Source organism: Trichechus manatus, unplaced genomic scaffold (genome assembly GCF_000243295.1).
Source record: "Trichechus manatus latirostris isolate Lorelei unplaced genomic scaffold, TriManLat1.0 scaffold00137, whole genome shotgun sequence".
Classification (NCBI taxonomy): Eukaryota; Metazoa; Chordata; class Mammalia; order Sirenia; family Trichechidae; genus Trichechus; species Trichechus manatus.
Window position 1 is genome coordinate 7,464,785 of NW_004444073.1, and position 14,253 is coordinate 7,479,037.

At 51.6% G+C, this 14,253-nt stretch overlaps 1 protein-coding gene across 3 annotated transcripts in view; it reads right to left on the minus strand.

Moving 5' to 3' along the window:
- Positions 1–10,908: 10,908 nt before the first annotated feature.
- The window catches only part of AQP1 (aquaporin 1 (Colton blood group)), a 14,797-nt gene continuing 11,452 nt past the window's right edge, over positions 10,909–14,253 (minus strand). Inside the window, exons 3-5 of one of the 3 annotated variants that reach the window (XM_023739608.1) lie at positions 14,143–14,223; positions 12,778–12,876; positions 10,909–11,364 (exon numbers count right to left, since the gene is read on the minus strand). In XM_023739608.1, coding sequence (XP_023595376.1) covers positions 11,263–11,364; positions 12,778–12,876; positions 14,143–14,223 — 282 coding nt within the window. In that variant the 3' untranslated portion in view covers positions 10,909–11,262. Of the gene's footprint in view, positions 11,365–12,214; positions 12,877–14,142; positions 14,224–14,253 lie in introns of those variants that run through there. The other 2 variants (XM_004385329.2, XM_004385330.3) reach the window with 2 other exon arrangements.

Sequence of the window (14,253 nt, forward strand, 5' to 3'; positions counted from 1 at the left end):
CCGTCCTCTCCTCTCCTCTCCTGTCCTCTCCTCTCCTGTCCTCTCCTCTCCTCCCCTCTCCTCTCCTCCCCTCTCCTCTACTGTCCTCTCCTCTCCTCTCCTGTCCTTTCCTCTCCTCTCCTGTCCTCTCCTGTGCTCTCCTCTCCTCTACCGTCCTCTCCTCTCCCCTCCTGTCCTCTCCTCTCCTCTCCTCTCCTGTCCTCTCCGCTCCTCTCCTCTCCTCTCCTCTCCTTTCATCCCATCTCCTATCATCTGTTCATCAAATGTTTCCCTCACTCCTGTCACTGGGTCTCTGGGGACTCCCCAGTGAAGGGCATCGGGGCAGACAAGCAGAGAGGGAATGTGATGGAGCGTGGAATGTAGAGAGCCTGGCCCTCTTGTTTGGCACCTGCTGTGTTCCAAGCTGTTCTGGGGGGTTGTAAAAGCCTTTGCAGAGATGGGCTAGGATGGCCCCACAGTGACGGGCAAAGGGTGAAACAAGAAACAGCCACAGGAAAAGGCCACTAGAGATAAGGGCCAGAGGAGGCACCAGGCAGCCAAAAGAGCTCTAGCCCCAGCTCCAGGACTAAGCCACTGGGTGACTTAAGGCCAATCTCTTCTCTCTAGCCTCAGTTTTTCCAGCTTTACAGTGGGCATTGTAGGCATGAAGTCTTTGGTCAACTATCTATCACTTCCAGCCTTTAGCCAGCTTCCTAGCATCATCACCCCCAGGTACCCAGAGTTCCCAATTGCAGACACCCCTGTAACAGGACACCCAAGGCAAGCAGGCAACCTCAACTCCCACTCCTGCCCACTAAGGAGCCCCGTCGCCCCTTCCTGACTCCGTCCTCAGTCCATTAAGCCCCAGGGCCTGAGCTGCTGGGCCTGCAGGGATTAGTATCCAGCAGGAGGAGGGCACGTGGACAGAGCTTTGGAAATGGTCCCCTGGGAGTGCTAATCCCTGGGAAGGGGCCTCTCTGGCGGCTTCCTGAAGAGTTGGGCCAAGGCGCCTGGATGGTGTTTCCACAGGATAAGTTCCAGGGCATGTGGAATGAGGGCCAAGTCTGTTAGTGCTGGATCATGGCTCTGCAGCCAGGACAGAGAGAGGGTGGGATGGCAGCCCAGGGCCCTGCCAGTGTCAGAACCTGAAGTGATCCAATCCCAGCTCCCCTTCCAGTACTTCTTTACGGACAAACCAAAGAAGAAAGCAGGGGAAGCTGCCAAGCATTGCACAGCAAGGCAGTGAGTGGCAGAGGCAAGAGGCAGGGACATGGCAGCCAGCACAGCAGCCTCCCCAACCTCAGCGGAGTCTTGCACCTTTCAGAGTTGGACAGATAGCAGAGGCCCTGGAGGGTGTCAGGTGCCCCAGGCATCTTAGAGCTCCCAAGAATATGCCTGGGTCCCCTAACCCTATGAGTATCCCTCCCCAACCCCAGCCCCAGCAGTCCCGAGCAAGCTTGGTGTTTGTGAGCTTTGGGACAGAGCTGAACAACTATGAGTTGGGATATGAATGGTAAGACCTCAAGGCCAACACACCAGGAGAGGCTTCCAGGCACAAGTTTGTGAAAGCCTTAGGGGTAGAATCCTAGACCTGGGAGGGTCTTTTGGGATGCTTGGATTCATTTCCATTGTCCATATGGGGAAACTGAGGCCCAGGGAAGAGGAGGGCTTCATCCAAGGTCACAGTAAGTCACTGGCAGAGGTAAGTCGAGAACTCTGGGCCCCAGCTTCTAGATGGGGCTCCTTTCACATGCACCAGCGCTGTCTTGTTCCTGCGCGGGGCTCCTTGGTATGCAGCCCATGCCCGTGGCCCTGGATGGGCTTGTGTTTGGGGAGCAGGCTCTGGCTCAGCTTGGACCCCACCCCCAGCCTGCATCACCTTTGCCCCAGCCCTAGGAGCTTGTCATGGACACCAGCCCCAGCTGGCTCCGGCACAGTGGAAAGACAGTCAGTGATTCATGGAGGCTCTTCCAGGGCACCCTTCTCCAGCAGCACCCAGGCAGCTGCTGCTGGACGAGCTCCCAGTGCGGCAGAGCAAGGCAGGACAGGGATTAACCAGTGATGGGCCCAGAGGGAAAGTCAGTCACTCCCAGGCGGAGGGTCCTACCCCCCATCTCTGAAACTGCACGTACCCACCCCAGCCCCTTATTTCTTGTTCTCTTGCTCTATCTCTAGCTGTCTCATGCACACACACACAAACACACACAAACCCTCTTACCTGCCTCCCTGTCCCACTTACCCTCTCAGCCCTCACTCTAAACTCCAAACCTCTCCACCCTCCCTCTTCCCTCATACCAGCCCTCAAGAGAGGTTTTGATAAACTAAGCCACCTGAGGTTTTAAATAGCAAAATCTGAAAGCTTGAGGGTCCCTCAGAGATAATGCTCAGGTCAGTATTTCTAACACATGTTTTGTAGAAAACCGGTTCTCTGAAATGGTAATAGGAGTTACTTCCAAAGGTGGGTTTTATGGGCAAATAAGTTTGATGATCACTGGCTTGAATAAAGTAAGGTGAATTTGTTTTTTAATTGCAGGACTTATCAGAACCTCTACTATACTAACTTGAAGGGCAAATCTGCAAGAGGGTGACGCGGTTTCCAAACTGACCTCGCCACTGGCCCCCTTGCCATGAAAACCCATTAACAGCCCCAGGAGTTGGTGCTTTCATTTTGGGAGGACCGCAGATGCAGGTGACCAACCTGAGCCGATTCACTCAGTCCTTAGCCAAGAAAGTAGATGGTACCTGTTGATAAAATCCCCAGGACTGCTAACCTCCATTTCATATCTAACTCTCTAGGTTTTTTCATCCAGAAAATCTCCGCCAGGGCTGCCAGAGTTTGCTTCAAACTTAGGGAGAAGGTGGGAAGTGGGCTGGGGGCTGGGAGCCCTCAGAAGTTTCTGGAACTGAAGCTGTGGCCCATGGAGGCATTCCTGGGCTTGGTGTCTCTAGGTCCCACATTCTTGGAGGCAGATGCAGCTGCTCCTCCCAGCCCGGGAAGTCACTGGCAGCAGCGGAAATTCTTGGAGTTCGTCTCAGATGGAAGGTGCTCCTAGTCCATTGGTAATGATCCAGGCGCATCAGCGCCTCCGGGGAACTTCACGAACAGTTTAACAGATTATCTCACCTCAGGGCCCAGGAATCCTCCCACAGGGTGTGAGCAGAGACACCTCCTCAGGTCTGCACAAGAGTAGACAGAAGAAGAGAGGGGGTAAAGTGAGGCAGGAGACAAAAAGACACAGGGATAAGGAGGACAGCGAAATGCCTTGTGTCCATGTCTTTGCTGCTGAGACCCAGAAATGGAGGCAAACGTACTGAGAGGCAGAATGCTCGAAAAGGAAGCCATGAAGGCTCGTTTCAGATTGCAGATATGTATTTGGCAGTTGGCAATGCCGGGCAGCCTGTTGGAATTAAGGGTCACACCCTGTGGCTATGGAGGGGTGGGAGAGGCTGCCTCAGAAACCCAACTCAGGAGACTCCAAGTTTCTTCCGCTCATTCTCGGTCAATGACTTCACCCAGACATAAAACCAACTCCATCCACACTGCACCTCCTTAAACATGGAACTCAACCTTCACAGGACATGTCAGCTGAGGGTGCATGACAAATGAAAATAAGGAGGCTGCCAGCACTCTCATCAGATATAAAATTTATTACACATTTCTCACTGAAAAAAAAATTATCACTTTCAAAAAAAAAACCTCATGTGTAACCAATCTGAGTGAGGAGACTTGAGTTTAGACATCAGGTCTGACAGCAACGATCAATGGTGGACATTGGTGTCCTCGGCCCGAATGTGGCGACTGAGGGCAAGGGAGCCCAAACTTCCACTTGACTCCAGGAAGCTCGCTTTGCCCAGCTTGACAGATCAAGACCAACGGCCTTGAACTCAGCAGATCTCTGCACACTCTGTGACCAGATCTTGGTAAAGTGCCCTCGTCTTGTTCAAAGAGAGGAGCCCTGGTAGCGCCGTGGTTAAGTGCTAGGCTGCTAATGGAAAGGTCGGCGGTTCGAACCCACCCAGTGGCTGCACAGGAGAAAGATGTGGCTTCCGTAAAGATTGTTGTTGTTGTCAGGTGCCATCAAGTTGATTCTGACTCACAGTGACCCTACATGACACAATAGAACGGTCCAATAGGATTTCCAAGGCTGTAATCTTTACAGAGGAGCCCTGGTGGCCCAGTGGTTGAGAGTGCGGCTGCTAACCAAAAGGTTGGCAGTTCGAATCCCAAGCCTCTCCTTGGAAATCCTACAGGGACAGTTCTACTCTCTCCTACATGGTCGCCTTGAGTCAGAATCGACTCAACAGCAATGGGCTTGATTTGGTTTTTTATTGTTCAAGGATTCACGCTAGATCTATGGAAGGTTTCCTTGGAGCCCAAACAAACAGTCCAAAAGTTGTGAGGTGATGGCGTCACCCCTGGCAGACAGTAACGAAGCTCTTGATCAACCCAGAAGAACTGCTGTCGGCTCCTCAGTCAAAGCACAGGCTTCCACACAGATCAGTGTAAGCAGCCAGACCTCACGGGATCGACCCTGCTCTCAGAATAGAACACACCGCCTCCACCCACAAGCCCACAAAGTAATATCCAAAACGTATAACAGCCCCCATGATGTGAACACCATGTCCAGCTAGCAACTTAAAACTTACATGATGAGTATAAATTGTACTGGTTTAATATGTTTCGTTTGTTTTTGGTTTTCTATTTGAGTTCCTTAGAGGCATAAGGTGTATATACCTATTCAAGTTGCATTATTAAAAAAAATTAGCTAAGTTAAAAAAAAAAAGCTCAAGATTTATAAGATGCCACAGTATCTACTGGCCACTTTCAGAATGTTCATTGGCTCCCATCCTTGAGAACTTTTCATCTTTATTAATTCTTTGAGTTAGCTCAAAAAGAGGCTCGTTCTCTCCCTCCCTTTCTTTCCTCTCTCAACTGGTGATATTCTTCTCCTTCCAAATTATAGATCTATTTGCTTGCTTGTGTATATTGAAAATGTATGCCACTCCCTGTCGATGGACTGCATGCCAAGCCAGCCTTCTCAAGCCAATATGCAACATGAGGGGCAGGCTGGCTTTAGGCGAACTGAGTACAGCACCTTGTGGTGACATCTCTTAGGGACAGGAAGATTGTGGGCAGCCTTTGCCTGAGTGGAAGGAATTGGTCATGGGCTAGTCTGCAAGAGTTATCAGAGTCCCTGGGCATGTGAGTTTATACAAAACCAGGGCTAGGCCTTATCCCATGAGGGAAAATCACTCGGAAGCTTCTAGGACAGATCAGAGAACGAATCCAAATAGGGTATAACCGTAGTAAGTTGCCCGTCACAACACACACACACACACACACACACACACACACGTTGGGACAGTGGTGATTCAGTGGTAGAATTTTTGTCTTCCATGCAGGAGACCCAGGTTAGATTCCTGGCCAAAGCACCTCAGACACAGCAACCACCTGTCTGTCAGTGGAGGTTTGCTTGTTGCTATAATGCTGAACAGGTTTCAGGGGAGCTTCCAGACTAAGACAGACTAGGAAGAAAGGCCTGGAGATCTACTTCCAAAAGTCAGCCAATGAAAACTCTATGGATCACCACAGTCTGATCAACAACTGATCTTGGTGATGGTGCAGGACTGGGCAGTAACATCAGATAACAATAACAACAACACACACGCAATTGGGGCAGTGGTGGTTCAGTGGTAGAATTTTAGCCTTCCATGCAAGGGACCCAGGTTCAACTCCTGCCCAGTGCACCTCATACGCAGCCACCACCTATCTGTCAGTGGAGGTTTGCTTGTTGCTGTGATGCTGAACAGGTTTCAGGGGTGCAGCCAGATTAAAACGGACCAGGAAGAAAGGCCTAGCAATCTACTTCCAAAAACCAGCCAATGAAAACCCTATGGATCGTAACGGTCCGATCCTCAACTGATCATAAGTAGGACTGAGCAGTAACGGCAGTAACAACAACAACCACGTACACATACGTGCACACACACACACTTTTTCTCTTATATGAATGGACTACTTTCTTTCCCACCCAGGAATGACGTGTAAAATATCTAACAGCCTGGTATGGCAAAGGCACTGTCTTAGTCGTCTCGTGCTGCTGTAACAGAAATACCATGAGTGGGTGGCTTTCACAAAGAGAAATTTATTTTCTCACAGCGCAGTAGGCTAGAAGTCCAAATTCGGGGCGTCTGCTCCAGGGGAAGGCTTTCTCTCTCTGTTGGCTCTGGAGAAAGGTCCTCGTTATCTTCAGTTTTCCCCCGGACTAGGAGCTTCTCTACGCAGGAACCTCGGGTCCAAAGGACACGCTCTGCTCTCGGTGCTTCTTTGTTGTTGGTATGAGGTCCCCCGACTTTCTGCTCGCTTCCCTTTCCTTTTATCTCTTGTAAGATAAAAGGTGGTGCAAGCCACACCCCAGGGAAACTCCCTTTACATTGGATCAGGGATGTGACTTTAGTAAGGGTGTTACAATCCCACCCTAATCTTCTTTAATGTAAAACTGCAATCACAAAATGGAGGACAGCCACACTATAGGGAATCGTGGCTCAACCAAATTGATATACACATTTTTTGGGGGGGACATAATTCAATCCATGACAGGCACCAATCCGTCAGAACTACTCCACAGCTGTAGTGCTGGACAGGGTCCTGGAGGCCCCTCGGATGCTAGGGGCTAACCCTTTAAGTGCTGGATTGTGGGAAGACCCAGGGGAGACTGCAGAGGGACCACGGTAGCTGAGGAGGCCACAGGGGTGAGGGGAGTGCTTGGAGGGCTCAGAGCAGATGGAAATATTTCAATATTTTAAGGACAGGGGAGGCCATACTGGCCCACACAGTTAAAGATCAATTGTGCTCTCACCCCGTTCCCCACCAATACACTAGAAAGAACAAAAACATAAACAAGATCCTATATGCAGAGAATGTGGTTTTATTGGGATGAGGTAGAATCACCTGAGCAGGATGATCTCATTAAAATTGCTGGATACCCTTCCCCGTAGATCTCTGTGCATCCCAGGGCCCAAGGTGCTGCTGGGGACTAACTGTCCCTGGACGGCTGGGGAAGTCCAACCCTCTAGGGGAGGGCCCCACCTACTTTTCCTGCCTACAGAAGTGCCCCCTTTTCTGCACTGAGGACAGTAAACATCTCCAACTTTGGGTCCTTGGCCCCCACTCAGCAGCAAATTCCACGCATGGTCCTCATTGTATTCTAAACCTAAAGAAAACAAGGCATCATGCCCAGCAGTTCGTCCATAAAACATTAATCACTATCCCCCTCCTTGAGAGGCTCTGACCAGTGAAGTTGTGACCTACAGGAGGGGTGGAAAAATCCTAACGGTCAGCACGTGTCCCAGCCACGCCTTGGGCAGGGCCCTGGCACCAGTTGCTCCAGTGCTTTTCCAGACTAGCTTCTGGCTTTGGCTCCAGGGACCCTGAGGACCAGCCCAGGAACCCCAAAAGGGAAGCCCTACATCTATCAAATCCTCCAAAGTCACCATGGTTCTTGAGGCCGAGTGCTAAGGGGCTGCCTTGAGCCACTTACACCTATTTATTTGGGCTCTCTTTGAGCACACGTGAGCTTTTGAGATGGATAACAGTTCTGGGTGCCTTGAGCCACCCATATCCTTTCATTCAGGCCCACTTCAGCCCCCACGAGCTTTTGAGATGAATAATGATGCTGGGATCACGGCCAGAGTTATGGGATGCTAACCACATCAAAGCTTCATTGCATCTGTTTAACCAGTTGACTGATCCTAGGATAGTTTCAAAGATCAATTTTCCTCCCTTTAGACCTCTTAGCACCTCTCTAAGGTCTAGAAAGAGGAAACCTCTTAATCCTGAAAGAGAAAGTGAGATATCAAAAGGGAAACCCGTGTCTACCAGGATTCCAAATTCCTGGACTCTGAAATCTGAGACTGATCGATGCAATGCTTGACATCATGTATGTGTGGCTAAAATGCAACCTCAGTCTGATATAAACATTCATCACAGGGACCTGGCTAACATTCTCTCTGATATAACTTGAACAGTGTTTTGGAAAATTGTGCAATCTGGGCCAGGGTTCCTAGGAGGCCTCAGAATAAGTGGGGGCAGTCGTGGAACCACACTCTTTGCTCTTGTGAGTTTAATGGAGACACAAATATTCCAGAATTCGGTGGCTCCTATATTACATTCTGCTTCCTTCTAGGCCAAGTGCACATTAAGTTCCTTCTGGGCCAGCTGAAGCACCCCATGTGCAGGTCTTGGGCCTGGGACATGGAGGAAGCAACCTGTGGTCTGGCCCATGGAGGGCCCAGACTGAGGGGAGTGATGTGTGCTCCCCTAAAGGACCTCATGTGTGCAGTTGCCTGGATGCAGCCTGGTGCAAGGGTTGAGTCATGGAACTTTCAGGAAATGTACTCTCTCCGTTAAATTCTGATGAACAAAACAGAAAAGGGCTCCTATTCCCCAAGGAGCTCCACCCTAGTCTCAGTTATTTCCCAAAACCTCTCTGTGCTGGGCTGGACAGAACATTAGCAGAGCACAGTCAGGGATGGCCCTGGGGCTGGAAGATGAGAAGAAGTCTGGAACAGCTTCAGCCTCAAAGCTATTGCACCCAGGCCCGAGTGCTATCTGAGTGGGTAACGAATAGTGTATTATTATCCCTCAAGGTGCAGGATTGACCCGCCCCTTCTCATATACTTCTGGTAGGAGAGGACAACCTTCAGGTGAGCAAGTTCATCAGACATTTTCCATCCAGAGAAGAGGGGTGAAGAGCGCTGTGGAAGCTGATGTGGGACCAGTGCCAGGGGAATGGCCTTGGGCCCTTGGGCCAGGTGATGCCAATGTGTCTCAAAAGGACACCACACTCAGCTGGCCTTGGAATGAACGCAGCTTCTCCTGATGCTAGAGGCTCCTCAGCCAGCCATATTCCTCCTTTTCTCCTTCCTCTCACTCTGTGGACAGAGGAAACCTGGCTGCCAGGCTGGCCCAGAGCTTAACTCAGTGCTGGTCACAGTGGATCAGCACCACGTAGAGGAAAGAGCTCCATCTTTGAAGCAAAGTGTAAATGAGTTCAAATCCCAACCCTGCCACCAACCTGCTGTGTGACCTGGGGCCAATCATTTCATCTTTAGCAGCTTCCAAACCCCAATGAAACCCTTTGCCGTCGAGTCGATTCTGACTCATAGCAACCCTATAGGACAGAGTAGAACCACCCCATGGTGTTTCCAAGGAGCGGCTGGTGGATTCAAACTGCTGACCTTTTGGTTAGTAGCCCAATGCTTAACCACTGCACCTCCAGGGCTCCTTCAGGGCCTCAGCATACTCTATAAAGGGGGCAGTCATCTTTCCTGACAAGAATGCTGAAAAGATTAGAGAGAATGCATGTAAAGTCCCAGGTAGGCTCCTCACACATAGTAGGTGCTTGAGAAATATGAGTTCCTTCCCTCTTCTTCAGGCCCCGCCTCTTGACACTAGGATTCTAGAAGTGTTGGAATGGAGCTGGGGCAGGGCAGGATCCAGGCAGATGAGCTGGGGTTGGAGTAGTTGGCCGGAGCCATAATGGGGACTGAGAGAGTGTCACTGGAGTGACCTAGCACTGTCTATGTGGTCTGGTGAGATTTCCAGAAGATTTCTGTCTCTCAGAGCCTCCCAGATGCCGGGCCTCAGCAGAGGCACAAGCCTGCCCACAGCCCCTTCCGTATTCTCAAGCACTTAGTTTCCCAGTGTAGTTGGCCCTGTTTTGAGAATATAACCTTGTGTGTGTGTATGCGTGTGCGTGTGTGTGTGTGTGTGTGTATGGGAAGAGAGGGGGAAGGGGACTAGGAGCTTGGGTCCGAATCTCAGTTTGATATAAGCTTGTCCTGGGACTTTTGATATGACCCGTGATGTCTCTAAGTATCCACTCCCTCTTCTATTGACAATGACACCCACACCTGCTCTGCCCCCAATTCTTGGGAGGCCATGAGTGGGAAGAGGCTTTGTGGGCTCAGGAGGGCTGGTCAGCCTCTTTCAGCCCACACAGGGACTACACAGGGACAGGTGCTGAGGCAGGAGTGGGACAGAGGGGACTCTTCCCTTCACGGGCTTCCTGCCACCCTCAGGACACAGTCTAGGCCACTCTGACCCCTGTTTTCAGGTTCTGTCTGTCTGGGCTGACCCCATGGGAGTCTGATGAAAGCCACAGATGCTCCACAGAGAAATGAACATCCTCAAGGAACATGGAATGTGATTTCAGGAGTAGGGGAGCCCTTGAGACCTTCAAGGTTAAGAACCCAGGGACTAAATTCCTCTTTCCCTCTTAGCTACTGAAAGTCGTCTTCATGACCCAACTAAGCACTACCACCCCTGTAAAGCCTTTCTTGATGCTCTAAAACCAGTTTGGGGCCACCCAACCCTTGTGGGCGCCTATACACACTGTCTCATTCAACTCCAATGGGCCAGTCTGTCTCCTCTGCGAGACTGAGCTCCCTGGGACCCAGTGTGCGGGCTCCGGTGCCCAGTGCAGGCACAAGGAGGGATCAGGCAGTGTGACTGAGTAAGGGAAGGAAGGAGGCCTGGACAGTCTTTGGAATTCTCTGGGGATGTCAGACTTCAATCCTGCTTTACCCCATCTCTTCCATACTCCAGAATCACCCCGTTTAAACTGGTCAGAGTCCCTACCACCCCACCTGCCCCCAGATCTCCAAAGTCATCCCCCTGGGCCCAGGAAGCGTCCCTAACTGAGGCTATGAGGACAGGACTGTGCCTCCCTTCAGAATGGAGCTCCCCTGGGCAGGACTATGCATCCCTCAGATGGGCTTCTGGGATGTGGCAGACAATGGCTCCCCTCAGACTGGGCCCCTTGGACTGGGACCCGATCTTCTCTCAGGTCCAGGGATCCCTTGTGGGGACAGCACCAAAAAAAGAACACTGCAAGAAGCCTGGAGGACCTTACAAGTCATTTTCCTTTATTTCCTTAACATAGAAAGAAATTTCAACTCCAGAGAGACATATATGCAGAGCAGGTAGATGCAGAGTTCTGTACGCAGCCGGCAGAACCAGGCAGACAGCAGGTTTGCCACCCTCTCCCCTCCATCACAACCCTTCTCACCTCTGCTGGCTCTGTCCTTTGCCCAGGCAGGAAGCTAGAAGCTGGGAAAGAGCCAGGTCAATTTCATGGTCCCAGGAGTAGCCAGACATGGCCTTGGCTGCTAGACCTGGCTACATCATTATCTAGCTGTGGGACCCTGGGCCTCAGTTTCCTTAACTGTTAAATGGACTAGAAGTCCCTGCTAGGTAATGGAGAGTAGAGTGTGAAGCTGTCACGCTGTGTCGGTGCCTGTTAAGGGTCTCCTGGTCATTTGCGTCTCCCGGTTTTCCTCCCAATCATGGCTTGAGTCACAGGCGGTTGAACTGCTCTGGCCCTGGTGGAATGAATGGACTTGTGGAAAGAGCTGAGGTGCAGAATCCAGGCCCCAAAGCAGACTCAGGCTCAGAACTGCCCTTGGGCTGCACCAGTAGTGAACTTCATCATGTCAAGGCTGACTCTCCCCCCAGGTGAGTTAGGAGGGACATGCTGCAGCCCACTGCCCCAATGCCTCCAACTGGGGGGGCGGAGGGGGGGCTGCTCCTCCCCCTCAGGATCACCAGTGGGGTTGGGGATCCCTCTGCATCCAGTGAGGGCATCTGCCCCCCATGGGTTAATCCTCATCAGGCCTGGGGCTTCAGATAACCCAACTGCCCTCTAATTAACACACGCACGTTCATAATGGCGACCTACGCTGTGCTGTCAAGTGGAGAACTGAAATCATTACCCAGATGATAGGTGGAAAAGACCAACTGAAACTCAGTTAAGGAACTTGGTCCTCCCCCTTCACCCTCTAAATGGCCTTCATGGTCTGGTGCAGCCACTCCATAGGGGTCATGACCTGGACTTCCCATGACCTAGACTACTTGTTAGTCTCTGCTTTGAAACATGTATGTGTGTCACACAAGAAAACATATGTGTATAGACACGGCTACATACTTGGGGAAAGACACAGGGCAAGTGGAAGAGGAAGCGCTGGTCCAGACTGTATCTTCTAGGACCCATGTTGTATTTATGCTTAGAGACACTTAGAGACGGGCCTCAGAACCATGTAGCCCTCTCTAACCCTTCCATTGTATAGATGGGGTCACTGAGGCCCCGAGACAAGGGAGATCCCAAGGGCATGCAGTGAGTCCAAAGAGGAGGGGCCCTAGGAGCAAGCTAAACATAAAGGGGGAAGATTGTAACTTGGCCCCTACCACTTCACCACCTGGGATCTCTCCCCAACAAAGCACCCGCAGGGTGCATGCTAGGAGAAGGGGGCCCATGCCCCAAAGGTACAAAGCAATAATGGTGGAACCCCAGGCACCTGTGGTAGGTGAGTTCGTGAGCAACTTAGGGACGAGGGGGAACTTTCTGGCACACCTCGCATCACACCCTGAGGGGACAACTTAGCAGGCAGGTCCCTCTCTTTCACCTCCTCCATTACTTCAAAGGAGTGGATGACTGGTAAATCTTGGTCCCCAGGAAGCCCTGAGGCCAGAAAACAGAGAAAGAGAAAGTGACAGAAACACCCCAAAATTATGCTTGACCATGAAGGTCTGGCAGATCTTTGGGAAGTGGCTTTGGCCAGCTTGTCAGAGTGTCTATAATATGAGTTCACCCCTCCCCTCCTTCCAACCCGCCCCTGCCCCTGCCCCCACAGTGGATGCCTGGGCCAGGCCCCCCTCTATTTGGGCTTCATCTCCACCCTGGAGTTGATGTCATCCGCATCCAGGTCACACTCTTCCACCTGGCCGCTGGTCCACACCTTCAAGCGATCCATGAGGTGACTGCTGCGCGGAGCCAGGATGAAGTCGTAGATCAGCACAGCCAGGGCTCCCCCAGTGAACGGTCCCACCCAGAAGATCTAGAAGCAGAATAGGCCTGCTCAGAGGGCATCGGGTCTGCCCCGCCCTTGGAAAGCTTTCCCTGGTTTCCTCTCTCTACCATTGCCACATTAGAAGTGTTCTCTCTAACCTCTTCTCACTGAGGCCTGGGAGAGAGGTGGGCAATGCTGAACCCCAAAGCATGAAGCACTAAGGGTGGGATTTCAGGCACCTGCGGCAAGTGGTACAAAAGGTTAATGCATCTGGCTGCTAACAGAAAGGTTAGAGGTTCGAGTTCACCCAGAGGCAGCTTGGAAGAAAGATTCTAGCAATCTACTGCCGAAAAATCAGCCATTGAAAACTCTGTGGCACACAGTTCTACTCTGGTACACATGGGATCACTGTGAGTCAGAATTGACACGACAGCCACTGAAAAGGAAGAAGTGGCCATTAGGGGTGAAGGACTTTTGGGCTTAGGGAGGATTTTGTGGCCTCCAACCACATGGTGTCGGCACTTCAGTGTGGGAAGGCAATGACATGCCCTCTCTGAGACTTCCTGTTGCCTTAATAAGCGTGCCAGTCTCAAGCGCCCCAGAAGCAGCCCATACACACTGCTTGTGGTGGTGGGCATCTCCTTGGCTCTGTGTGACTCAGCACAGGAAGCCTGGACTGGTCAGTACTAGCTTCTTCTTGTGGATAGCCACTGGCCACCCTAGCTTCAGTAGGGCCACAGAAATAGCTTGTGTATGTGTGCATGTGTGTGCACACACTCATTTTTATTGTATAGGTAACACAACAGCCACAGAGATGGTTTAGTTTGATAAAAGGTCAGCCTGGAACAAAAGCATCCACAATAGCTAAAATCCACGGAGCCCTTGCTCGGTGCTGAGCTTAGGTTATAGTATTGGCTCCTCTCATCTGCCCAGCAGCCCCATGAGGTAGGTTCTACCATACTCCCATCACACAGCTCAGGAAATGGAGGCTCCAAGAGGGTGTGCAGCCTGCTCTGGAAACTGGAAAGTGGCAGAGCCAGGACTCAAATCCATGCTGTCACCCATGCTGCTGGAATGATGGGGAGCCAGGTCATGAGGGGGCAGGTATAGGCTGGGAGGGCAGGGTCAGCCCTCCACTGTGTGACCTGACCTCACCCTCATCTCAGGCCTTATCTGTGCAACAGTCACAGTGCCTCTGCCCAGCTGTCTCCCGAGCCCCCGTGACGGGGAAGAGCAGCTCATGGGTGGGTCATGCTGACTGTGAGGTAGAAAGCCTCTCGCCCCCCTCCACAGGGTAGCCCCAAGACCGCCTACCCAGTGGTCAGTGAAGTTGTGGGTGATCACCGCGGAGCCGAAGGACCGAGCAGGGTTAATGCTACAGCCGGTATAGTCAATCTGTGAGGGGAGAGACAGAGAGGGAGGGAG